Source organism: Ictidomys tridecemlineatus, chromosome 7 (genome assembly GCF_052094955.1).
Source record: "Ictidomys tridecemlineatus isolate mIctTri1 chromosome 7, mIctTri1.hap1, whole genome shotgun sequence".
NCBI classification, from domain to species: Eukaryota; Metazoa; Chordata; class Mammalia; order Rodentia; family Sciuridae; genus Ictidomys; species Ictidomys tridecemlineatus.
The window spans coordinates 183,751,236-183,779,146 of NC_135483.1; the positions used below are offsets into that span (position 1 = coordinate 183,751,236).

The 27,911-nt window shown below is 39.6% G+C and overlaps 1 protein-coding gene across 1 annotated transcript in view; it reads right to left on the reverse strand.

Annotated features, from left to right (window-relative positions):
* Positions 1-639: 639 nt before the first annotated feature.
* The window catches only part of Pax3 (paired box 3), a 92,219-nt gene continuing 64,947 nt past the window's right edge, over positions 640-27,911 (reverse strand). The window contains exons 6-10 of the mRNA XM_021730009.3: positions 21,347-21,512; positions 20,218-20,432; positions 2,597-2,843; positions 2,075-2,105; positions 640-1,923 (exon numbers count right to left, since the gene is read on the reverse strand). Of these exons, the coding sequence (XP_021585684.1) occupies positions 1,818-1,923; positions 2,075-2,105; positions 2,597-2,843; positions 20,218-20,432; positions 21,347-21,512 (765 nt within the window). The 3' untranslated portion in view covers positions 640-1,817. The remainder of the gene's footprint in view (positions 1,924-2,074; positions 2,106-2,596; positions 2,844-20,217; positions 20,433-21,346; positions 21,513-27,911) is intronic.

The window sequence follows — 27,911 nt, forward strand, 5'->3', positions numbered from 1 at the left end:
ACTTGACGAAACAGTGCATTTGGTCCTGTGCCTCATCCACTAGGTCACGGGCCCTGCCGTAACACCAGTGTCCCACACCATGCATGGCACATTCAGACTCCATTAAATAAGCGTGGGAAGGAAGAGAGAAGGAGAGAGCTATACACCAGGGGAGAAGGACGAGAAGAAAGAACAAAATGGGCACTGGTTTTCTTATGAAGATTGAAAGGAGCTGCCAAAATAAAATAAATAATTAACAAGCACTTCCAATAAAAATGTCAGTGGACAGGACACTTGGGGATGAAGATGGAGCCCAGCATACTGGGGAAAACACTCTTCCAAGTGACATTGACAGTTCTGAATAGAGCGGGGTGGGGGGGGCAGGTGGAAGGTTTGCCCGCATTCCACAGCCTTGGAAATACAGATTCCAACCCAAGCACCTCCAAGAGAACACAACTGTGGGTGGCACGTCCTTATCTGTCCTTTGCCCTAATAGGTTCCTTCCCATCAACAAGGGATTTCAGGAAGTGTGGTCTGCTCTGTTGGCCAAGGTTTTTATTATACTAAATTCACCATCCTCAACACCCCCTCCCAAAAAAAAGCAGGATTGGGTAAGTTTTCATAACTGTTTATTCATTATAAATAGTAAATATTTACTGCACTTTTTACATGAAAGACATTTTTACAACACTTTGTTGTTGGCTGAGGCTGCAACACAAAGATCCTAGTTCTCTCATTCCATCGCCCTTGTCCAATGCAGGAACGAACCTCAGTTCTACGCCTAGTGTCGTCTCACTAAATGCACTACAGTCACCGTTCTTCACTCTAAAAGGAATGTATTTGTGCCTACCTCATTCATGATTCCAAGAATAGAAAGAAATAAATAACACTGCCTTCCACCTTTCTTGTTCCTCTTAACATTTCAAAGAAAAGAAAAAAAATTTTTTATTGACATTCTAAAATGTCACCACATAAACGTATGTAAACCTCGGTTCCTATAATCTTTTAATATTGGATATCATTGTATAATTTAAAAGTACATGAGAGCCACGTGGACATTTCTGCTCTTGCCCTGCCTTTCATAGAAAAGAGAAGAATGTAAACGTCATCATTTTAAAAAGCACTATTCTCTGACACGGTCTCTAATCAAAAGGAGCAAGCTGGGTGTGGGTTGTTCAGCAAACGGCAAACATCACTGCATTCTACCACAATGAATTCCGGGCTGCAAAAATAAAAGCCCCTGCAAAAATATAGTTCTGGTTTCATTTCTATCACTCTGGCCGTGGCCAAAGTGTCTGTGAGGTACACAGTATTGCACACGGAAAAGCAGGTATGTGACGCACGTCACTTGGCCGGGCCCTCCCCCTGCCCGGGTTGGCTTCCAAATGAAGGTGAATTGGAAAAATGTCATACACCTCTCCCCACACCGGAAAAGAAAAACAAGCTTTTCTTCCTGTCATCTCACATCCTGTTGGCAAAACGTGTCCGGGACATTTATTGACAACTAGATTCTAAACGAGGATAGGATAACAAATAATTTATTATTCGGGAGGTCCTTTACATCTAGTCTAGCTTCCTAAAATATGGTGGCCTTTATTTTTAGATTAATTTCCAGTGTGTACAAGTCAGGGATTCCTCCTTTCCTGCTTCGATAAGTGAGCAGTTTTAAAGTCACCGACATCAAACGTGTTATAGAGTTTCCTCCGAATATACTTTAGAACATTCTGCTTGCTCAAAACAGTCCATAAGTCTCCGATAAACACACAGACACACACAGAATGGAATGTTTGAGCTCCTTGATCATCAGCAATAAAGAGTTGGGATATTTGGATCTGTAGTCAGGTTGAGCCATTGTTTTGAAATGTCGCTTGAGTCTTTTGTGGCTCCAGGTCCTTATCTTCTCCGCTGCGGTCATCCATCCTGTTCAAAAGAAGCTGAAACCAACTTTTGCAGAAAGAAAATCAATTGCTGCTCTTTGCCTCCACCTCCCCCAAAGGATGAATTTTTTTTTTTTTTTCTGAGAAGACTCTTCACGTCTAGGCTGTGGAGACCAGAAGCAGGGCCAGTTTTAGCTCCAAGTGGACAGTTCGTTTATGCAATATCTGGCTTGAGATAATGAAAGGCACCTGTGAGGAAACACGCAGCTTTTTAGGTCACGCTGGGACAATTCACAGTAAGGGGCAGTATCAGCTACAGGCTGACAATGTCATACTTAATACCGTGGTATCAAAGGATTGAGACTAATATTTTTATTCCTGAGACAAGTTTGACATAACTCTGTGTCCCTGGGATTATACCCCATGTGATCCTTGAGCTGACCTCATTAAGAACATGTGTTTGTAATGCCAGGGGCTGTTTCATGTTGGCCAACCCTCATGTTTTACCTACTGGCAATCAGGTTTTATGTCTCAGCAATTAATAACCACAAGATGTTGTGGGCCTCAGTTAAGAAAATAATTATGTAAGGGAGCCCTTACTGGAACAATCAGCTGGTCTTGCCACAAAATTGGTACCGGGACGCAAGGCTTAATGATGCCTGACGCTCCCCCTTCTTAAGCAAAAGGTGAATTTATCTCCCTTCCAGGAGTGATCACCCCCTAGAAAGTCCAAGGCTTACTTTGTCCGTACTGCCCATATTGGTAGCCCGTGACAGGGTCCATACTGTAGCCTGTGGTGCTATAGGTGGGTGGACAGTAGGACTGAGATGTTGGCAGACTGTCCAAGCTCTTCATATGGTCTAGTCTCTGACTGCAGCTGGCCGACACCGTGGTCGTAGGTTCCAGGCCCCCAGTGAGAGGGGAGAGCGCATAATCGGTCTGAGGCTGATGAGGTACCCCGCCATGGTTGGTCAGGAGTCCCATTACCTAAAAGAGACAGTCAAGTTAGAAGACATCAGCACGGAGGGAGCACCAGACAGTAGCCCAGAGCTGAAAGAATCACTCGCCCGTCCTATTTTTCTTTCTTTGGAAATCTGATAAAGAGCTATTCCTAAGACTGGGACCTCAATTCAAAGTGGCAGCGATATTACATCATACCCAATGATAACATCTGATTGCAGTTTCAGAGAGAAAGGGGGCGGGGAGGGAGAAGGGAGGGAAAAGGACAAGGAGGAAGGAGAGGAGGAAGAGAGACAGGGGAGATTACACCGTGTCCCCGTGATAAAATCAGACTGGAATTTCAAAGGAAAGAAAAGAAGGGACAGAGACAGGGAGAAATTATGTCTGTTCCTATAGAAAAATGTCTGACTATGTATCCCATCTGGAGGTTTCCTATATCATTTAAAATAGGCATTTGCTCATTATTTTTTTAAAGTGGAGGGCTAGGGGTGTCACTCAGTTTTAGAGCACTTGCTAGGCGTGTGTTAGGCTCTGGATTGGATCCCTAGCACCTCAAAAATGAAAGTTTAAAAAGTTAGGGCTGGGGGGCACGGTTCTGTGGCAGGCTACTTGCCTAGCTTGCACGGGGCCCTGGGTTCAATCCTTAGTAGTGCAAAAGAAAAAAAAAGTTACATGACTCCAAATCAGGGTTTTGTGTAGGGGTGTTTTGAGACTTGTGTCTTTCCACACTGTCTCAAGAAAGATCCTCCCCTTGTCTTGACTATGCTTCCCTTCCCTGAGGCTCCCTCGTCTCTCCCACAGGGTGTTGGTTGCTGGGCTGCCACTCTGAGACCTCTGAGAGGTGCAGCCTGCTGCCTCTCTACACCCAACCCAGCACAACACTCAGGACCCACCCAGCGCTATGTGAACCAGTGGTAAAAGATTCTCCAAGCAAAACGTCCTCCTTGTTGCCTAAACACTCCTTTCTTCTCTAACCAACGATGCCCATATAAGACGTGTTAAAAGACAAGCCAGAAAAAACAAACACGTTCTTTAAAGTTCAGTTTTGTTTTTTGTGTTGTTTTTTTTTTTTAAATGACCCTGGTGAGTAAGACAACCTAAAAGACAAAAGGAAAAAAAAAGTGATAACAGAAGAACACCTTTCAGATCAGCTGAATGAAGTGTTCCCAAACTCAAACTCACTGACCCTTGCAACACCTCCTGTTGTGGAAGTAAGTGGATAATTAATTTTGCAGCTGGAAAATGGCCACACAAAAGAGGAAGTGATTTTTTTTTCCCATAAAAGCAACAGCAAAATAAATCTGCTGAGTGAAGAGCCCCCAGAAAACACAGTGATGGCAAAATATTTAACCACTGGGGTCCACAAGTGCACGACATGTCCATAACCCTCCTGCAGAAAGGAAAGCCAAGCTCTGACTGCAGGCACTGGTGCTAATTCAGGCAGCAGAATCCTGGGGGCAAGAGCTCCAGTGGGGCAGGGCTGTGGGTCTTGCATCCCAAACGCATCCTAACTCAATTCAAAATCTGGGATTCCGTGGCTTCCTTTGGGAAAGGTTTGCATAATCTTACAGCCAAACAAATTCTTCCTGAACAAAAGCTTTTAACCCATCCATCTTCAATGAGCCCCAAGAGACCAGGGGAGGGGTGACATTCATCAACTTCTGCAGGTTATCCTCTTTCTCCTCTAGCAGGCTGACCTCCATTTCCTTGGCATTATTGCATGTACACACAGGTGAGAAGGTGGGAGGGTGTGGTAAAGCAACAGTGTGTCCAAATTTTGAAAGATATTCCAGGGATTTACATTTTCTTGAGATATGCGGTGAAAGAGCTCTTTTGAAATGTCTGAAAAGTAGTTATATTCTCAAAAATAGAGATTGGCAGCAAAGCACAGTTTTATGAGATTGCAGGAAAGTGAAAGGCACACAATAAAGTATCAATAGGATGCACAGCTTCAGGAAGAATGACTTCAGGATGTTCTCCCACCTACGTGGATTGTAGTTCCTCCCCTTCCTCCTCTTCCTCCTCCCCCTCCTCCTCCTCCTCCTCCTCCTCCTCCTCCTCCTCCACCACCACCACCACTACCGTCACCTACCACCTCTGCCTCCACTCACATTATCTTTCTTGAGCTTCTACAGATAATTTTACAGTGTAAACTTGGAAAATTCACAAACTCCCATAAGTGGAGTTTTATATGATGCTGGGTATGTGTAAACACTAAGCCAATTCCTTCAATGCCTAAAAATCTTTTAGTTAGCAGCTATAAGAAACCCACTTTTTAAATTATTTGTCATTAAAAGAAGAACCTAATGCCAGTTCATCTCAATAACAATACAGATAATTATACATTGTGCAGATGAAAAATTCATAAACTTCACTTGCTACATTAATATACTAAATATATTATCTTGGCTCAGAGTAGGTACCTCTATTTTTAAAGTCTTTAAAACCAAGGTTGTTCAGTGCCAAACACACTTCTTTCAAATCAAGGAGCACATATTTGTGTGCTGATCTGATGAGCAAGAATCAGAAAAAAAATAAGAATACAGAAAATGTGTCTTTTTTAATGAAAGGAGATAATGATAAAGGGAAAATATTTTTGCTGTAAGTAAGCTATATTAAATTTTTAAAAAGCAGACTTATGAATTCATCAGTCTATAGAAGAAAAATACTGGTGGCAATAGATAAAAGAGAAATGTATTTTAAATTAATTGTATCCTTCCTGAAGATACTTATTTGAAACTCAGTTCATGGTATGTCACTTTAAGGAAGAAATGGAATATTCTAAGTACTGTTATAGCTGAACAGCTCAGAGCAGGATTTTATTCAGAACATGCGCACTCTCCCATGAGCTATATATGTACATTTTTGTGATAAATTTCTTTTAATCCCCTGCCACATACTTCTCATTTGCATAATTTTGAATGCAGCAACAACTTCGTCTATGGGGAGAAAACAAGAACAAGGAGCATCCTAAAAAAGAACAAACAAGTTCTTCCTAAAGGCTAAAAAATCAGCTTATAGGGATGTTCATTTAGCAACTTTTTTGTAGTTGCTGTTTTTGAAAACTTTTTACGGCAGCATTTAACTTTGAGACCTTGGTATAGGTCTTTTGGGGGATGGTGGAGATACAGTACTATCTTCAAGGCCATATTTGTTAGTTCCTCAAAAGTCCCCAGGCAAAGTGACTTTAACACCCATCAAGGGCTCCCACTTCAGCAAGAGCCCTTGGCCCCATCGCCCAGTATCAACAGTGGCCAATGCCAGGGAGAATGAGGACGGGGGACCAGACATCTTTGGTCCCAGAGACAAGACATTCTCCCACAAATGCCTACCTCTACTATGATTTTCACATATTGATACAATCACTATCCTAAAATTTGTATAAGGATAGGGAATGGGACATTAATCCCTCCCCTATTTGGTCTGAAATTGAAATTAATAAATAACTATCATGTGAACTACTTCAATATTTTGCACCAAAAAAAAATTTTTTAAAAACTTGAGAAATGTACCATTTTCATAATCTGTCATTTAAAAGTTAAAAGTCTGAGGGACAGAGAGTGAATATATCAATAAAAAAATGCATTACTTTCCCCTAACATAATTTAAAACCTCAAATCTCTGTGGAAGGGTCCCCTTACACTTTTATGTATGTTTCTTTAAAAGCTATTTCATATTTCATGTGCTTCAAGGGAAGCTATGGAAATTTCTTTTTGCACACAAAGAAGTCGGTAAATTAATTTCTTCGAACTCCCCCGATACGGTTATAGAGTGTCACCCCGACATATTTTCTTTCTAGGAATATTGTCAGGATTTCTTTCATACATGCTTTTCCTGCAGCAATTGGTTATTCAAAGCCTAAAATAAAATCTTCATTTGTTGTGAAGTGAACTTTATCCCCTCTCAAATCTTCAGCAAGATATTTCTCCTACAGGGCTGGCATTTTTTTCTGTTTGTTTGTTTTTGTAAAAAATTGGGGGTAGGAGGAAAGCACAATTGCCTGGTTTTCATAAACAATTTCAAAGGAAATGAAACAAATTCAAGGATACTCTGTTCTGCCTCTTGAAGGCTGACCACATCCTTATGAGATGCCAAGGAGATCTACGAATGCAGCAAACACAAAGAGCCTTCCTTTAAATAAAGGTCTCTGGTGTCCCACCAGAAAAGGACCAGGGGACTCTTTGGCAGTTTTTACTTTTAGTTGTGTACAGCTCTTAATCAAAGCCTATGGAAAAAAAAAAAATCTATTAGTCAGTTTTTGAAACTGTTACCCCAGACACAGCTAATTGTTGCAAGGATGAATGTGAAAAACAAATTCAGAGCCTTGGACTCTCTGGCTCACAATTCTTCTGCCAGTTTCCTCTGTCGTTACCATTATTAGAGACATTTTCTGAAGATCTCTTTAAACTCATTCTCAAGTTTCAGAATTCCAAATAGGTTGTTTATATCTTGATTGGAAGATTATATGGTTCAGGAAAAACTAACTCTTTACAATTGCTTCATGCCGTATTTCTCTTGAATTAATTTTCCTATTGTAAGATTAAATAGAAAAGATAAAAAAAAAACTATGGGCCAAATTAAGATTTACATTGAAAATGATGTGTCTGGAAAATATTTGTCTTGGCACAAGTGTTACGGTTTTGCCGTCCGTTGAAAGTGCTCCGAGTTTATCCGAAATCTAACATGACTTAGCAAATTAGGGTGTGCTTCTGGACACTTCTTTCCCCTTTGCAGGAATCTTGGTTCCTGTCTTTATTTTCTTTCTTGTTCTTAAATGAGCAGATGTTCTTCTGGTTTAACATTTTTTAAAACACCCGCTTTGCATGATACACAGGGACTTTCTAGCCCTCCACCCTTCCTTCAAAAGTCTACTATGTATTTTTTTTCTTTAGATATAATTTATTCCCACAACCAACCAAAAAAAAAAAAATCAAATGTTTAACAAGTGTTTTTTGACAATAGAGGTGTCACTGGATGGTTAAATTTCATTGACTATGTTTTGGGGACTGAAAAGCCTCCATTTAAACAGCTGAGACTTTCCTAAAAATGTCTTCAGGTTCAAATGCCTTAGGAATTATCCTGCAGTTGATTAGCATCAAAATAATTAGATTTTTGGTCCTGTCTGTTTGAAAGCTGTAAGAGGGAAGTTGCCTGAAGGCAGAACTTTCTCTTAAGGTCTGTATGGTGACCTTCTCACCCATCTTGAGAGTTAGAGAACGGGCAGGACTGACCTTTACCTAACCAAAGAGAAAGGCAGTGCAGGCAAAGCACCCAGCCAAGTCACTCCTTGGTGATGGTGGTGGTTGTTGTTTTCCATTTAAATCCTTAGTCCACATTTTGCAAGTAGCTTGTTTAATGCGTGATGAAAGGGCCTGAGTACCAGACAAGTGTGGTTCATATGCAGAATACATGTCCCAGCTGCATTTGTCAAGGGTACAGTAAGAATTGTCTCAGAATATATGTGTGTTCATCTCTCTGGACTATTACGGAAATAACTTTTATCTTACCAATTTCTTAGCGTATCTATAATAGAGCTAAAAAGTTAATTTTTTAGCAATATTAGTTTTTTATTTCCTTTTATTTTTCTAGGTTTTTGTTTGGTTGGGGTATTTGTTTTTGTGGTACTGAGGATCAAACCTGGGGCCTTATGCATATCAGGCAGGTGCTCCCCACCACTGAGCTACATCCCCAGCCCAGCAATATTCTTCAGGGTCTGATGACTGAAATACAAATTTAGACAAATAATTAGCAGAGAAATTCCTTGCAAGAGATGTTTGACTGTATGTATGTGTGTGTGTGTGTATATACATACACACACACACACACACACACACACACACACACACACACACACACATATATATACATACTAAGTTCACTTCTAACAAGTGATGAACACATCTACCTATTATCAGCGCAACAAAGCCCCCTAAGAAAAAGCTCATTCCACCTAAATGAAAAAGTACGCCCAGTAAATACAATGGGTATTTGACTATGTTAGATCCATCATGGTCATAATAAAATTCTCATATGTTTTAATTCATTTACGCATGCCTGCATTTAATGTGCTTTGAGACCATGTCTACAATTAATATGATTTATGAGAAAAGAACATGTGCAATTTTGGGGGTACACCATACATTTTTTTTTTCTCCTATGAATGAAAAAGTATAAGAAAATGGCTCAAGGAAAAATCGTTGGCCCAGAGCACATTAAGATGGACTGACGGAGCCCTGAGTAAACTTGGGGGAGTTAATGATATCCTCTTATCTGACCCTGACACATTTGCAGCATGTAATTTACAGAAGCTCTGTCCAGGGAATCTTGACAAATGCTCCTAAGGACGTCAGGGCAATGTTCCATGCTAATGTAAAACAGATGTGGGTCAGATACCCCCATTCATCACTTAAGCAGAGTCTCAAACTCTTTCGGGGAGGAATGACATTACCTGCTGTTAACTCTCCTCCTTTCAGGAAATTGCTCCCAAACACAGTAGCCCTCTAAAGGGTATACCCTCAAACCCATCACTGTTTCAAAAACCCATCTGAGAACATGACTGTGGAAAATCAAACATATATCTTGGTTTCATTTCATGACTGCTTCAGGACATGTTTGCTCAATATGAATTGACCCTTTGGGACTTAGGATTCTAAATACAGAAAGGAACAGGTCCTATGCTTGGGCATCCCACAATACTTGAATGAGCTGCTATTTTAAAATTTCTAATTACCCATAAATTAAACCTACATTTAAGGAAATGCAGAACTGATTCACCTTGATGATCATTCTTTGATGCGAACCTTGTTGAATGTTAACTGTACAGCTCTGGCTGACACTCACAAGCAACATCACAAACCAGAGATGCATGTGGCCTTTTAGCAAGAAGGGCTTCAGCTCTGCCCTCCTCAAGCTGAGAATGTTGGGCCACACTATATTCCTTTTCCCCTAAAACATTCTTCTCCACTCAACAATCCAACAGCATGGAAGGCAGACATTCTGACCTACTGAAGGAGGAAAATAGTTTCCCAACTCAACAAGGAAATTTTTTCTTTCATCCAGACCATATATAAAGTGGGCAAATATTTCCATGATGGTCCAAAGTCAATGTCACAAGAGTCCATCTACCAAATACCAGAAGACTACCCAAAAAATGCCCTGCAACCCTTCTCTTCATGGGGAGGAAGGTGCATCCTTAAGATATAGGAAAAATAAAAATAAAAAAACCATTGAAAAGACCAAATAATGCTGGTTTAAGGGTACTACGAATCAGGAGATGTCAGGAAAAATTATATATGTATTTCTAACCAGGGAAGGTAGAAGACAGTCTTGCAAAAGTCTAAGAATAAACATGATCTTATGGGAAATGCACTGGGGTCTCTTTCACAGGCTTTTGGAGAAAGTGGAATTTGAGCATTCATTGAAGATGCCTGAAACCTGTAGCAGCTCTCCAAATGTGAGGGCACATCTGAGAGCACAGTCTGCCAGGAGCCAGAAGCAACTGTGCCACTGGGTGTAAATCCCATCTACCTTAATTCCACCCCACATCCAATTGCACCAAGAATGCTGCTTGTTGTCTTTTGCCACATGAAAACCTATTGGTGTTCCTAATCCTAAATTTGCACAGGCAACTCTACCTAGTTGGGAAATATAGGGGTCCTCAGCAAAGTCAGTTCTGTAGGTCTTTGATCTGCAGAAATTGAAGTCTGTTCCTGTAGACAGGAACAAGATAAAATTTTTGTAATCTTGTGATTAAAAGAATGCTCTCCAAGGGCGGGGGAGATAGCTCTGCTGGTCGAGTGCTTGCCTCACACACACAAGGCCCTGAGTCCAAGCCCCATCATCACAAAAAAAGGAAAAAAGGGGAGAGAGAGTGCTCCCCAACTGTTAACTCAAAGTCACTTACACCATCCCTTCATTTCCAGAACCTTTCTATCGCACCCGTTGCTTCCGCCACCTTTGTCCTTCTCTGGTGAGAGGGAAGCACCTCTGGGCTCCAGATTCTCTTGTCTGTGAGGCTAGGTATCATGCTTCCTGTTCTAATCCAGAATTTTGTATTATAGAAGATGGGTGGCATGTTTTAATGTCTTTATGTCAATATTAAATTGCAATAAAACCAAGAATTAGCAACAGTAGGCCAGCCGGCTCGCTCTTCACCCTTAGCTCTTGTTTTTACTGTAGTGGACTCTCATATTATTATTATCATAGTGATTCAAATATAACCAGTTTTAGAGCATTGTATTTATGGGGACTATCTTATCCTAGCACTAAAATGACTGCCTCTGAATGAACATCAGTTGGAGTCTTTAAGCTGCCTCAGTGGAATTCTTGCAAACACCTCTAGTCACCAAGAGTCTGCCTTTCCTTCTATGTCACTGTTTCCACATTTGCTTTGTTTGTTGGAGACAAGCAAAAGGGCTTTGTTTTGGGGTTTTTGTGGGGTTTTTTTCTTGGTCAGAGGTTTACGTGATAATTTTAAATAAACAATAATACAATCCTTACTTTAACAAAAATCACTTAAAATGGCTGGGACTTGTGTTCCTCAATATAGTTGTATGGGACAATTCTTTTCAAGATTTTCCAGGTTTAGCAAGAAAGTGAAACAGAAGATGAGATAGCTTGAACAACTCAGCTGAGCTAGTGGGTAGCTTGGAATCCAGTGCTATTGACCTTGAGCCTCTCTTCAGATCCTTGACTTGCACCCATGCTGCAGCCAATTCACCACTAAAGAAGAATGTCTTTCTCTCTCCCTCCCCTCCCCACTATCATGCCGAGATTGAACCAGGGGCATCTTACCACTGAGCTGCATTTCTAGGTCTTTTTATTTTCTTTTATTTTGAGACAGGTTCTCAGTAAGTTGCCAAGGCTGGACTCCAATGAGCAATCCTCCTGCCTCAGCCTCCTGAGTCACTGGGATTACAGGCAGATGCCACCAAATCCGATGAAAATTCTCTTTCTTTTCTCCCTTATTTGCCTTATCTAAATAGTTTAAACTGCCTTATCTAAGGAAAACCTTGAGAGTGTGGAATTCAACAAAGGGGCTGCACAATCAAGTTGGAGAATGCTGAGTGAAACAAAATTAAACAGTTTTCCATACTTCAGGACTTGTCAGAGCCTTTAGTAGGCACCAGGACCCTGACAGATAAAGGCATATGATTGTGACTTCTAATTGTGCATTCAGAATACTTTTTCCCCAAACGACTGTACCAAAAAGCCAATTTTGGGGGGAAAAAACCTTTATTATGGGGTTCACTTTGGCTTCTGGGTGCTCAAAGATAATTACAATCCAGTTTTATTCCTCTTGAAGCTAAGTGTCAAAGGGACTGGGAATGGAGGCATAATAATACAGTACCACGTAAGGTATGTCTTAACAAGATGTAAAGACAGTAATGTGGCATCATAGAGGAGAGAATAAGAAATTTTGTCTGCAAGAGCTAGGGAAGGACAAGTAGACCCTGTGCTGGAATTTTTCCCAAGGAGTCACACAGAGGATCAGTTCCAGAGGGGGCATTTATGAATCTCAGAACAGATGCAATCATTTAACTGAATTTTTTAAGTGTAAGCTGCCCCAAATGAGACATTAGGATTTTGTAAGAAAAAAAAAGTCATTTCTTTAAATAATACTTGCTTCCTTCATTAGCTCAGCCTGAGAGTTAGCTTCATAGCCATCCCACAGCTAAGAAATAAATAACCCCATCGATGTAGAAATACCACCCTGGGATCCCACAAAAGGCACTGGCTCTAATATTAAGCAAAATAAGTCAGGCACAGAAAGACAAAGAACATACCTTCTCACTTGTATGTGGGAGCTCAAAAGTTGATCTCAAAGAAATAGAGAATAAAATAGGGATTAGCAGAGGCTTGAGGAGGGTGTTGCGGGGGGGAGGAACAGAGAGAGGATAGTTAATGGAGACCGACACGGAGCTGGATAGGAGGAATAACTTGTAATGTTCCACAGCACAGTAGGACAACTATGGCTGACTTAGTTAAATATTTCAAACTAGCAGGTAGAGAAATTTTGAATGTTCACAACAAAAGAAATCATGGAGCATGAGGTGATAGATACTCCAGTTTACCCTGATTGGATCATTACGTGTACTGTAATGTCACACTGTAACCCCTAAATACTTGTGCCAATTAAAAACAAAAGCATAGTTGCATAGTTTTAAAACAGCACTATCTCAAAGGCCTCCCAGTTTGCCATCTTTCCATTGATCATCAGCAGGGACAATGGAATCACTAATCCAAGAAACTCTTGTTTACTGACCTCAAGCTAAACGTCAAGAGTAATTTTTAAGTACTATACTTTGGAAAATATACACCTCTGATGAAACCCAGACTGTTTTGCAGAGACAGATTCTTTAGAAGGGGAAAAAAAACACAACAAAAAATAGTACACAACTAATGACTGAATCAAGTCTCCTGTGTCCACAGTACAAAGCACACATTCAGCCCCTAATTGAATAAATATGCAAGTATTCAGATTTCTGTAGATATTGCCATTTTGCAAATGCAGTAATAAATTAAAAGCTTTACATTGCATTCCAACCAAATATAAAGGGTTGATTCAGACCATTGGCCTTGCCCTAGAATCTACCACAACTTTTCTGTATATTACTGACTCCAAAAAAAAAAAAAAAACTTTTTATTCTAGTAGCTTAGATATAAACTAAGCAATCACACTCCAATTTTTTTTTCCTCCTCAATGGCTGGAGGGATTTAAATGAGCCTAAACACCATGGGGTCATTGCAGTTGATTGGCCCAGTGTACAGAAGAGTAAAGCTGACACCATTTCTACTTAAATCAACTCAACAGACACATAAGAAACAGTTAATGCAGCAGGAAAAAATTTTCTTGTGGCTCTCTTCAGTGGCATGATGTGAGATGCAGTGATCGGTTGCTGCTTTCTCCCTGTCTGCAAAAAGGAGAATTGGTCCAAGTCACTGCTACTCTCAGAATCCTCCAGCTCTAACTAACTCAGGAGGCCACAGCCAAAGCCTACTTTTATAAAGCGGGGCTCTCCTCATATTCCTTAAGGGTAGCAACCACGACCTTCAGAACAAACCAAAAGCACTAGGTCCATCCCAGTCTGTGGATTCTACAAATGGAAAATCAAGGCTTTTCAAGAATGGTTTTCTCTGTTTCAAGAGCACAGTATGGCAGACTGGACACATGCAAAGGGCCCAGGGTTCTTCGGATGTAGCTGGAACAGCCTCATTTATGTTTGTAAACATCCTTGAACCTTTGTGAACGTGTAAGATTCCTCAAGCCCTGGTAATGAGCTCGTGAGCTGCTCTAAGAAAGAAACAAAATGACCCTGGAGCTTTTGAGAAGCTGCCGCTTTGGTCCGGAATGTCTGACCCAGCTTTGTTTGACACCCAACAAATCTCTTTAATCAAAATCACTCCTCTTTCTTCCACAGATGAATTTCTGGAAAGTGTAAAGGGAAGGAAGGGCCTCCTTTGGGAAATGGGTTGGTGGCCAGCCACCTGCTCGTCTGGTTCTTCGCAATGATAAAAGGTGGGCAAAGGGCATGGGATTTGTCAAATGGACAAAACAAATGGCTGACCCACAAGACCAGCAGCAAATAGCTCCTGGATGTGTGCCCAAAGATGTCAGAAAAACTTCTCTCTTGAAACAGGAGCTGGCCGCAACACCAGGGTAAACCCTACTGCTTTTACCTGAATCATCAGCACAAGAGAAGACAAGGCTTTTGCATGGATGGTGAAAAGGACCTTCATCGAAGCATAGAAACAGAAAAGTACCCATGGCGACCATTTTTAATAGTCCGTTTTTAATGAATGCATCCCTTCCTTACATCTTAGATGGACAAACAACCATCATCTTGCCTTGCAGCTAAAGAATTTGAGATCATTTGTTAACACTGTGGTCCAAAAAACGACAAGGAAAATCAAAAGCAGTCTCGAGTTTTGTGTACACATATTAACACTTAACTGCTTCTCCCTAATAAGTTTCAGGATTAACAAATGTTTGTCAAAAGAAACTGTGCTGAGCAACTGAAATCTAATTTGAAATGGAACCAGGATAGTCTAATACATATATGCATGAAATGGAGAAGCGGCCTAATAAGCGTAGCTGACACCAAATATGCAATTTACATACATTACACACTAATAATCTCAATTTTAATATTATTCTTTAAAGGCAACTGGATGGGTGGTTGAGTTAAAGGTTTTCTTTTGTAAGATGTGAATTAGAACAGAAGTTGATCCTGGCGTCTTCTGCCATTAACCACAATCTCGTTAGTAAAGATCTCTCTGCTCTTTCTGGGTCTATTCAGGGAGGGCATCTCAATCCCCCACGGTCGGTCGTGAGGATTCAACCAGACTTAGACGAATGGTCAATAAACTTGATGGGATCTGCAGACCTACGCTTTGTTCCTGAGGTGCTGAGCGGCAAGCAAACATTCAAACATTTTCCAGCCTGGTACACAAATCTTTATGAGACTTTTTTCTTTCCTCTAGATTATCCATAAAATAGGACAGGTGTACTGGTTATTCAATTACATCTTACCCAAGACCTGGACAAAATTCAAATGAGGCCTCTGAGCATAGCTCTTACCATAGGGATTTATTAATAACATTTAAAAAGAATAACAGTTAAACGTTCTTTAAAACAAAACCTTTTTTTTTTGTAACTTAAGCCTATTTTTTTATATTTTCATTGGTTTCACTCATAAACTAGAAACTAAAATCTGCCCATATGCTCTAAACATAAAATGTGTTCATAATAATCCAGATTTATACCAAATGTATTTTTAAGTATTGCTGAATTGAGAGGTACTCAAAATTTATGGCCTCTGAGGTTGCAAACAGGACTTCCTCTTTTTAAGAAGGAAAAGGCTTTCAATGAGTGTAGGAAGGGCTCAGAAAGCTTCTTGGGTATCAAATGGCTCCGTAGGAAAAAAAAAATGTCAACGATATAAGAGTAAATGAATCAAAACCATATGGATCAAATTTTCCCTAAAATACACAGTTTGAAAAATTAAGGAGGAAAAGTGCTTGGCAGAAATGTGTTTCAGGTTTTACCAAACCCAAAACATTTGAAGAATCATTTGCAATGGTTGATGAACCCTAAATTCAAGTGGCCCCAATTTTGTATACGACAGAACAATAGAAAGGCTGCCCAGGAGCATGGAATCCACTGATACTATTTTTCACTCAAGAAATCCCTAGAAGCCGTCACTAAGGAACTGTGGAGTTTGTTGAAGGAGGGTGGAGGTGGGGCGTGAAATGATAAAAGTTTGTTAATTTCATTGGTCTTGTTTTGGGGGTTTGGCTATGTGTGTTCGGGGGTAGGAGAGCAGTGTGGGTCATATTTCTTGCCTAGGAAAGTTAATTAGAAGAATAGGAGCCAAATGTTAATTAGTCTCATGTCTTAAGCATATGGTAGCATTTCCTGGCACTCCATACTCCAAGACCATTCCCTGTCCCTCCTGCACATGCTGAAAGGTGCTGGAAACACACTGTCTGAGGATGAAGGAGAAATAGGTTTCTATTTCCCCATATTCTGTGTTGTCCCTACAACAAAAGAACATGTAGTTCAGACAGCTATTCTGAGAAAGTAGAAAATATGGGGGGGTTATAGCCAATCACCCACCTCACCATCACTGAAGATCTCTCCTCAGGTAGCCCCTCTTGGATCCAGCTTTGGAGGGACTGGAAGCCCAGTCCTCCATTTGTGAAGCCCTCCCACCACGTCTGCAGGAGAATCAGCTCAAATGTCAGTATCAGAGCCCACAGAAAGCTTCTCAGAACATTATGCATCCTTTGGTAGAGACCAGAAATGAAAAATATGTAATTTGAGGAACTTTTTTTAAAAAAAAGTTTTTAATGTAATTTGTGTTCACAGAAGAATTAGTAACAAATAGGAGATAGGTTTGATGCTTAACCCTGCCAGAAACTCATTCTGTTATTTAGATGATTGTGTTGTCTGGGCCTCAATTTTCCCACAAGTAAAATGGGGATGCTCCCCTGATAGTTGCTGATTGGTTGATAACAAAGAAAAATTGCCAGCAATTAAGTTGCCCTGGTACTACTTTCAGCAACTCAAGGAAGGGTATGACCAAAGTTTCCCATTGTTTCTTGTTTTGATTTTGGTATTCTGAGATTTAGTCAGCCACGGTACAGGACAATGCCTTGCTACACTATCTGACCATCTGTACAGGTGTGAACACTCTGGATCCTGGTTTCCCACTTGCCCCCCGTGAAGCAGAGACCTTCCCTAAGGAGAGGCCTGGAGATGTCTACGGAGCACCATTTGGCAAATGAGTGTTTCTGAGCTTCAATAGAATCTTTGCTGGAGACATACATCGTGAGAGGCACCAAACGAAAATCACTTATTATCCATGCACACATACAGAGAAATGGTCTGCCTATCTTTATGCTGTCTATTAATTCCATCACAGGAAAAAAAAAAAACTAGAAAGTCCAGTCTATGATGATGATCCATATACAGCGCAGCTCATGATTTCCAAATGGTCAACAATACATCAATTTCAATGTCAGAGAACACAGCAAATAAAATGCAGAAATATTTTTAACATGTCAAGGAGCTTCCATAGAAGAGATCTACAATGAAGGTACCAAACCTGGAAAGGCGAGACATATTACATACAGGGCCTTAGTTGAACTACTTGCATAACTGATGACCAGACAGAAGTGGAGCAGGTAAAAAAGAGGAGGTGAAAGAAAAAGGAGAAAACACAATTGCAACATGAATTCTTTGTTGGCATCTTCTGATCCAACATGTTAATCAGTGCTTCTCTATAATAAGCAAATGATAAACCATATATATATATATATATATATATATATATATATATATATATCCCTATAATAAACATATGTGTATAAATAAGCAAAAGAGTCACTGTTTTTTTTTTTTTTAGTCTCTTCTTTAGTTAACAAGTAAACCGTGTTACTAGACATCTTCTTTTTAGTTGTAGACTAAAAAATTTATTTGTATGTGATGCTGAGGATCGAACCCAGTGCCTCACACATGTGAGGCAAGTGCTTTACCACGTGAGCTGTAGCCCCAGCCCTTCTTCTAATTTTTCTTTATACTGTTTTTAAGAAATAGTATATTTTTAAGAAAGCCAGACAACCAAAACTGGTACAGGCACCTCTGGTATACATAAAGGCATTTGTGAGAAGTGATAAACTCCAACAGTTACAGAAACCTGAGTTCCAATCCCATTTTTTTCTACATCACTAATTTATAAATATGTTTGTTGAGATAGAGAATCATTCCTTATCTTGTTCTCCAACTTTGCCTGAAGAAATAAGAAGAAACTTCATCTTATTCATCTCTTTCTTTACTCATTAGCAATGCTACCAGAACTAAGACAACACAGGATCTTAGAGAGAAATATGTGGTAGAAACACAAAATATCCTGGATATTTGCAAGGTAATAAGTGATTAAGGTAACATATAAGATTTAATAAGGAAAAGTTACCTGTAGAATTTTCCATTGCTTCATCAAATGATTCCACTCTACCACCAACTCTGAACTCTGTCAATCTTCTTAAAGTCAAGGATTAGCAGCTGGAAGTTCAGGTTCTAGTAATAGCGCTTACGTAATACCTATATAATATACTTATCATTGCATCCAAGATAATATAATACAAGAAACTAGTTGTTTCCAACAAGAATACAGATTCTTGTTCTTTTCCTTATGATCAACTAAAATGAGTTCTAAGAAATGTCAGTGGAATCCTGCATCTCACCTTACAGAAGTGGCTAGGGTCAGAGTTCACATCTATGAAAACTTTCAACGAAATCATGTTCATAAGAAGCTTTTCTATGGCCCTAAAAGACTAACGTTAAAAATCGCAGACATAACTGCTTCCTGTGTTACTTCTAACCAGTGGAAGAATCTTCTGTGTGATGCATGTGGGCACTTTAAAGACGACTATTAATATAAACCCATGATTGTCATGCAAAATCACATTCACAAATGCCAGTCCTCAGACATAAAATGCATTCAAGTGCTGTAGGAAGCACTCTGGTTGTTTTCATGTTGTTATTTTGCAGTTGAGGTTTAAAGCCCCCATACTTCTTTTTTTAATCCCAGGATGTGCTATAGGAATCTATGAAACTTAATTACATTTAGTGTTACAAAAAAGGATTTATGAACTTTTGCCTTTAGGCGGAAATGTTTATTTCATTGCCTTTGCTATCCATTCTTTTCAACTCCAACGGCTTTGAACTTTTCAGCTGCTCAGAGTTATCACCGTTGTGCAGAGCCCAAGAGCTCCACTCTAAGACACACACGCCACGAGTTGAAGAAAACCAAGAAGGCAAAGATATATGAGTCGTTATTTTGGCCACCCTTTGTGCCATTAAAATCTCATTTTCTGCCTATTAGAAAGCCCTCTCGGTGCTTAGGCGGCGGTGATAGTCCGTGATTAGTGTGTAATTGAGTATAATTGTCTTTTCACTTTTCATTTGTGTCATTCTGAGCTTCTCTCTGTTTTTCTAACCACCAGGAGGAAAAAAAAAGAGGTCGAGAAAAGATAAAGCTGTTAAAACTCTCACTCTCAGCCCCGAAGAGATTCTCGATTGCAATTATAGATTGCAACCCCTTTGTGACATTTCTCCAAATTTAGTGGGCAGCTATCCTTGCCACCTGGGCCAACTGCTCTCTAATAAAATCAAGTGATCTGTATTTAAACAACTGCTAATAATGTCAACCTCAGACAGATGCCACATGTAGGAAATTTAACCATCCCTCTGACATGCAATTATCAAGGCAATTTATTAATGTGATCTCCCAAGAAAAGCTCATAGTCCAATGCAAATTAGAAAAACAATTACAACATTCAAATATTTATATATTCCCAAAGAGCAGCAATTCTCCTAATTTGTGCATTTATAACTCATTCATTCCAAGGATCCATAGCCATCAGCTGGGTCTCTCTCCACCCAACTTGTCTGCTTGCTCTCCGATTGTTTTGTCAAAGATTTGGTGTTTTCTCATGAGTTAGGTTTGCTCAAAACCCTGTCAGCTGACCAAATACCATTTGAGGCAAAAACCAACCAAACAACAACAACAAAAAAGACCCACCCTGTTTGTGAGGTTCTTAACCAAAGCAGCGCTGGGACAGAGAAGACACATGACAAACGACTTAACAACTCAGTATAAACACAAAGCCTCTGCGATTACCTTAAGAGTTGCTTGGATTTTAAGTCTAAGTTACAACTTTTGATGCAGCAGGAGGAAGGGTAGAGAGAAAGGAAACTAGAAAACTGAAATCATGTGGCTTGTATAAAGAATACATTATGGTTTAAATTTGGTAATTCATTATTCTACCGCCTCGGGGAATTGACTATTTGGTTCTGGTATACAGCAAATCGTCTGTCTAGAACCATGGGACTGACCTGAGGTGAAAGGCCATTGCCAATGGCGGGGTTCATGGGGTTGGAGGGCCCCGACGGAGGCACAAAGCTGTCTGAATAGCTGGAAAATCCGTGCCTGGTGCTGGGGAGGCAGTAAGCAGAGCTGCTGTCCGGGTTCGAAGGAAGAGTGCTTTGGTGTACGGTGCTCGGAGGAAGCGGCTGAGGTCTGTGAACGGTGCTGCTGGGATCCGACACGGCTGAAATGAAGAAGGCTGTCAGTGCTAAAGCGCCTCTAAAGGCCTGCGAAACAGGTTCAGTGCAAAAGTTCACAAGTCAGCAAGCCAGTAGTAGCAACTATGGCTCAGATGGAATGTGAATTTCAAATGCATTTCCTAACATGCAGGTGCAGAATCACTCAACAAATAGTCACACCTATCTTTGGGCCTATCTGCAAGTGTATGACTGGTATATGCATGCATGACATAGTCACCTGGAATATGAATGCAGAAATCACATTAATAACACCTACAAGCCTCTTTTGTCGATGAAAACTATTAATCAATGTGAGAATTCACCAATATCATGACTGCAATCTCAAATTTCCCATCAAAATGTACTTTTTGATACATTGAGGTACTATATTAGGTACTATAATATTTAGGTACTACTACCTCAATATCAGTATAATAGCACAGTTTCAAGTACCTGGCATGCTATATATTCTTAATCCAAAATCGATTTAGTCTTACAATTCAACATTACCCAGTTCACTTCTACCTATTTGCTAACACATAGTAAATTTATCAAAGCTTCCCTTCCCTTCCCTATATTACCACTCCAGTTAGTAACTATCGGAGGGCTTCAGGTAATTACAAATTGGAGCAGTAACATTCTAACCAAGAAAAAAAGCAAATCCCATGTTGATTCCTTTTAAAACGCTGAAATAGTATTTCATTACAACACAGTTTATCTAAAGAGATTCACATATGTCCTAGGACAAACTATGTTTCTGAAATGTGGCAGGAACCTTTAAGACAACCTGATGTCACATAATTGACCTACAAACAGCACCGAGGTCAACTTAGGGAAAGAATTCGCTGTATAATGAAATATCCACCAGACAGAGCGATTAGGAGTTACATCTAATCTCAGTGACTTCCTTTCTGTGTACCTTGTGGAATAGCTGTGGGCTGGTACGAGGTCTCCGACAGCTGGTATGTTGGCAGGGTCGGCATGGCAGTGGGAGGGAATCCCCCCGGAATGAGATGGTTGAAAGCCATCAGCTGATTGGCTCCAGCTTGCTTCCTCCATCTTGCACGGCGATTGCTAAACCAGACCTATGGATTTAATTTAAAATTTGAGGATTTCACTGATGAAATAATAGTACATTCTTAATGAATTTTTCATGCTAAAACAGATTAAAGGCCCCTTACTGACAGGGCATAGAGATGCAAGAGTCTTCCATCTTTGGTGTTGTTTGGGAGCATTGTCAATGGTGAAAGCAGAATGAAAGGCCAGGGGTCAGCAGAGGGCATAGAGGACCTTCCATGGACTTGTAGAAGCCCCCATGATCTTTGTAATAAATAAGGGTGAAGACTGCTGAGCAGGGGTTGCAACTATACCAGCTTTCCACTGTGACCATCAGCACCCATCCACCTTCTTACCACAGATTTTCTGGCAAGTATTCATGAGCTCTGGTACCCACACAGGACAACCTTACATTTGACGTTGCTTATTACATACACCAAGCCTTGTGTTTTATGCTCCTATCAGTCTTTCTCTGTATTTCCACAGTCATTATGGACATATCTCCGAGATAATCAGATCAATTGAGCCAGAGGATAAGCAAATGGAGCCATTTGACCATCCCTTTCAAAGTTTAAAATCTTACACTGATCTCAATAGAAATACAGGCCAAAGTGTTTCCAAAAATTAAAATATTTTTCATCTTAAATAGTTCATTTATCATTTCTTTCAATAGTTATAAAGCACCTATGATACTCTGTGCTGGTCACGGTGCTGATATAATATAATAAAATACTTCCAGGGATTCAAAGTCCAAGTGTTGTGTGTGTGTATCAGTGGAGAGAAAGAACAAAAAATGGCAACAAGAAATATAACTGAACATCTAAACTGTTGCAATATAAGGCCTTCCATGAGCTACATGACCTTATCCAAGATTTTTATTTGCAAAATGTAAACATAGAACTTGGGGTAATTTTTCCAAGGTACACACATAATGATTACCACAAGAGAAGGTTTCTATCAACTAAAGAACTTCTTTTTTTCTTTTTTAATCAAAAGTTCATTGAAGCTAGGTGTGGTGGTGCACACCTGTAATCCCAGCTACTCAGGAGTCTGAGGCAGGAGGATCACAAGTTCAAGACGAGCCTGGACAACTTAACAAGACCCTGTCTCAAAAAATAAAAAAGGCTTGCAGTGTGGCTCAGTGGTAGAGTACCCTTGGGTTCAACCTCAGTACTGACAAAAAGAAAAAAAAAAAGTTCATTAAAACTTAACATGAACAAAGCATTTTATTTGAGGTTGGAGGGATAAGAGTGGGTGAGGCAGGACCCTTGCACTTGAGGGTTTCCAGCCTTGTCTTCATGGAGCTCACAGAGAAGTCAAGGAGACCAAAATAAGTGCTCACTAAAGCTCCGTGTTTCAAGGTACAGAAGATCAAGACATCTTTAGAATGGAGGCAAAATTGCAGCTCATTTTACAGTTTGGATATGATTCCCATAAGGAATCTTTCCAGATGGAGGTCACAATTCAGAGTAGAAAGACTTGACCAGACTAAGAAAAAAGTGAAATATGATTTCCTTCTAGGACAATACTAACAATTTTACAACTTAATTGAAATTATTTAAAGTCATATGATTTACAAAATATAATAGAAAACGATTTTTCTTCCTTCTGGAGCAAAAGACTCAATTTAGCACTTGCTCAAACTTCCATTACTCACCCAATATGTCTGAAAAAAAGATTTTTCTTCTCTAGCCATGGTTACAACACTGGTAAGAAAGGTGGATTGAACTTCCACAAAATATTAACATTTAATACTCTTTATTTTTTCCGACAGGAAGAGAAGGTAAATCAATATTTCCCATGTTGATACATAATTGAATCAGAGCTTTTACTTAATAAATTGCCACCTGGGGTAACAGAACTACAAACAGCAAGCCCTTTGGGGTCTGGCTTTGTTGTTTTCTCTTTGCAAGTCTGAGTGCCTGTCACCCAGACTCCCAGAGGCATCGTGGTAAGAAAACCATTTTCCCAAAAAATCAAAGGCTGAATTTTCTCTCTGATAAGTGGATGCTGATCCATAACGGGGGTTCGGGGCAGGGGAATAATGGAGGAACTTTGGGCAAAAGGGAGGGAGGGGTATGGAATGGGGGCAGAAAAGATGATGGAATGAGATGACATCATTATCCTAGGTACATGTATGACTGCACAAACGGGGTGACGATACATCATGTACAACCAGGGAAATGAAAAGTTGTGCTGCAATTGTGTACAATGAATCAAAATGCATTCTGCTGTCATATATACCTAATTAAAATTAATTAATTAATTAAGAAAAGAAATCCACTTTCAAAGAAGAGCTTGGGACAAACTGTTTTAGAGTCACATTCATGCTTGAGTATACCCTACTCTACCCCCTATTGTGGTCATAGCTTCATATTATAAACCCTCAAGGTAAAAGAGGCACTTCCGCTCAGCCAAGGTGGCCCCACACACCTTGCTAGACCAACGATGCATGTCTCTGGCTTTACGTGCCAGACTAGGAGGAAAAATAAACTCCCCAAAGTACAGATGTGATCTTGCTCCTGCATATATCTACCATCCTCAAGGCCAGTGGTGAGACCCTCCATGGAGACCTCAGAAACCTACACACGGATTCTTATCAGAGCCTGCTGCCATGCTCTCTGTGCCAACTTCCTTCTGTGACCTTTAGATAAGTAAACCAGGTTAGATTTACCACAGGGCAGCAGTGCCTGATCTCCCCACCCATCTCACCTACTGTTCTAGCCAGACCAAAACTCAATTTTTAAAAGCAAAGAAGGTCATTGCTGGAATCATAAAGAAAAAAATATCAGAACTTTCTACAAATTCCTTCAAAAGATAGATTCTAGGAGTATAAGGATTTGAGATTTGTTTTCTTTCTTTTTTTTTTATAACACAAATAAATTTAAAAGATTTTCAGTAAACCCACCAGGAGCAAGTTTAGGGGTGGGAGGTAAAGATTTTTATTTAAAAATTCATATTTGCAATATAATATTTTATGTCTACAAAAGGGTGATGATAAATTGCTGAGAAACAAATCTTATTTTACTGAAAAATAAGCCTTCAGCAAGAGTTTCCCAAAAGCAAGAATTTAAATGTTCTTTAAATTTAGGCTCAGAGGGCTATTTTTTAGAGAACCAGGGCATAGTGAGGACTGGCCTTCCTGTCTCTGACCATTTACATAAATTTTTTATCATCTTACCAATGCCAACCTTCTTCATTTTCTAGAACTAGCCAAGCCTGCAAAAAAAATTGAAGGAAAATATACTGAAATTGAATGCTGAGAAGTAGTCTTTGCCCTCTTCATGCTTTGAAACTCAGAAGAGATATATCTTCTCTTTTTAGTAGAAAATGATGCCCTTGAAATACTCTTCATTTTAAATACCCAAATGGACAAAGCACAGAGATCCTGGGACGCTATTATCTTCCTATATTTAACTGAAAAAAAAAAAAATCTCTTGGTACTCAGAAGTCTTAGATAACTCAATAGAGAATCACTAATTCCTAAGAGATCATCGATGACATGTGTAAATGACATTTGTGAGTGTAAAATACTAAATAAATTCATCAAAAATAAATGGAGAGTATTCATTATTCAGTTGTAATTACTATAATTTGTCCTGGTTTTGAAAAGAATAACAAGAGAAACAAACTGGCCTTTGATTGATCCTCTAAGAGAGAATATGAGTTTTCCACCAATTTTACAAAGTCAGCTACATACCTGATAATGTGGTTCTATGATATGTAATTCAATTCAATGTTCCTCTCTGCAAAGCACATGGCCTGGCTTCCCAGGTCACTCTTGGCATGTAAGGAAGTGAAGGCAGGTTCCTGCATTGGTTGGTAACCTATTCTTAGGCACAGTTAATTGCCTATAATTGCACTGTAATATCACAATGCATCTAAACACCCTCAAAGCAAGTTTGCACTTCATTTGATAAACTAGAGCCCGGGGCATTTTTGTCCACCCCCTGGGCTTTTCTCTCCCTATACATCTCTATACTGAGTCCAGTGATAAATCTATACCTATTCTTTTTGGAAAATGATCTTCACATGAACTTCAGGAATACTCAGATATCAAAAAACTTTTCAAGGCAAAATTTAAATTCGTTGAAAGATTCCCCAAAACATCATAATAACCAGGAAAAAAAAGATTATGAGTTGCAAAAGAAGAATAAGATATTCTTAAATTTTTCTCTTTATGAGCAAAGTAGCCAACTTGTTCAGATCCTCAACAGTAGAAATTGGGGAAAATTGAGTACTCCCCACAGTAATGACACAAAAGGTTTCAATGCAGAACAGCAAAAGCAGAGTTCTAGCTCCTGACTTATCACTTCTGTGACTTTGAACAATTTGCTTATCAATGGTGGACCTCTGATTTTTGATTTGCTAAAGAGAAAATATTTTTTAAAAACTACCTTGCAGTATGGTTGTAACAATTTAAAAAGATGGAATCAAAGCACTTCAAAGAATATATAGGAGATATTATGTATTCAATAAATGTCAGCCGCTGGATATGGAGATAGCTCAGCAGTGGAGTGTTCACCTAGCATGCATGAGGCCCTGGGTTCTATTCTTAGCACTGCCAAAAATAAAACGAAATTATAGAGTCTGGAGTTGTAGCTCAGTGGTAGAGTGCTTGCCTAGCACATGTGAGGCACTGGGTTTGATTCTCAGCACCACATATAAATAAGTAAATAAAATAAAGGTCTATCAACAAGTAAAATATATCTAAAAACTAAAATATAAAATATTACCTCTTCATTAAAAGTCTCACACTGATACTTATGTCTGAGAAAACCAGGATTTAAAGACTTGCTTTGTTTCCTCATTCTGTGGCCCACAGCCAAAGCTTACATGCCAATAAGTAACCGGGAAAGTGCCCGAAGAACACCTTAAATACTCAAAAGCCAGTTTGACTTGAAGGGAAGCTTAGGTCAAAGTGGCTTTCAAATTTCGTTGACTAGTGCTAATTGTCCCATGGTGTGAGCCTAATTTTGCCCATCAGTAAAATACTGTTTCACATTTTTTTCGTGTTGTCTTCAAAGGCAATCTAACCGACATGACTCCAGATGTGTTATTTCAAATGTAAATTGAAAAAAAAATGGAGAATATAACACTTCATCCTTAGAAAGAGAATTCACAAGGAGATCATAAAATGATTTCTTAAGCACTAATCTTGGTGACATCTAATACTGCAATGCCAAGCACAGTAGAAAACGTGGGGCACGCTGCTGTTTTCTCTGGACTCTCTCTCATTCATTCCCATCACCTTTCTCTCCCCTCCTCTTATCACTGTACTATCCTGCCTTGGCCAGGAATGTCACATTTCCGAGCATCTCAGAGAACCATGGACAATTGCAAAAGCACGTTCAACTGCATCTCATATAGCAAAAACAATCTCCCATGGAGAGCTGTGGGGTGGCCATAGTTTTGCTTCATTATGGAGTTCAGAGTATTTCTATACCTATCTTAACTTCTGGACTATACAGATATGTTAGGTGGTTTTAAATCACCATTAAATTTCCCTGAGAATCCCCAATTATTGATGCAAAAGGGTCCAGAGAGATCATATATCCTACTCATACTAGTAGTTTTTAATTTGTGATGTAAGAGAGATGGTAACTGAGAATAAGATGAAATCCAGCTTCCCTAATTAATACTTGTGTACACACATGTACACACACACACACACACACACACACACACAACCTGTATACAAATCTCAAGCTCTTCAAAAGTTCAGCCATGAATATTCTGGCTAAGATCATTTGATCTAACTTACTCCATATAAGTTATTAAAAAAAGCGGGGGGGGGGGGGGGGCGAATTAAAGCCCAGCAAGATTAAGTGACTTGCTCAACAAAACACTTTTGGTAAGCGGGGACCAAAACCCACATCGTCTGACTGCCTGTTAAATGATATTTCCACAAGTAGCATCCCTTCCTATCTTCCAATATCATGGTGATAGAGGAGAAAAGTGCCTTCACCGTGGAATTCTTAGATGAAATAGTTGCTAAGACTTTTGCACATCATTAATATTTGCAAATAATTTTGCCCCCTAAATATGTAATGCTTGTCATCATTTGCATATGAACTGCTACCCCAGTAAATTCAGCAGTCTTTTTTTTTTTTTACTTCTAATGTTGTTATTATTAGGCAAATAGTCTTTGCTGTACACTAGTTCTCAGATCATGTACTCAGATTTGGCCATGAAAAACACAACATAGCTACTGTCCAAACGAATTTTTATAAAACACTGACAAAAACCTATGTTTTTACAGCTTTAGTCTCATCTCTATCCAGAAGAGTCTAGAAATATTTTTCCTTCGGGTAGAGGGAAGGGGCGGAGGACAGAATGCAGACATGGTTTGCGGTTTGGGGTGTTTGGGGCTCGGTTTTCCCAGGTGCCCCAAATTAAACTAACTCACACTTTCTGGCTATCACTCA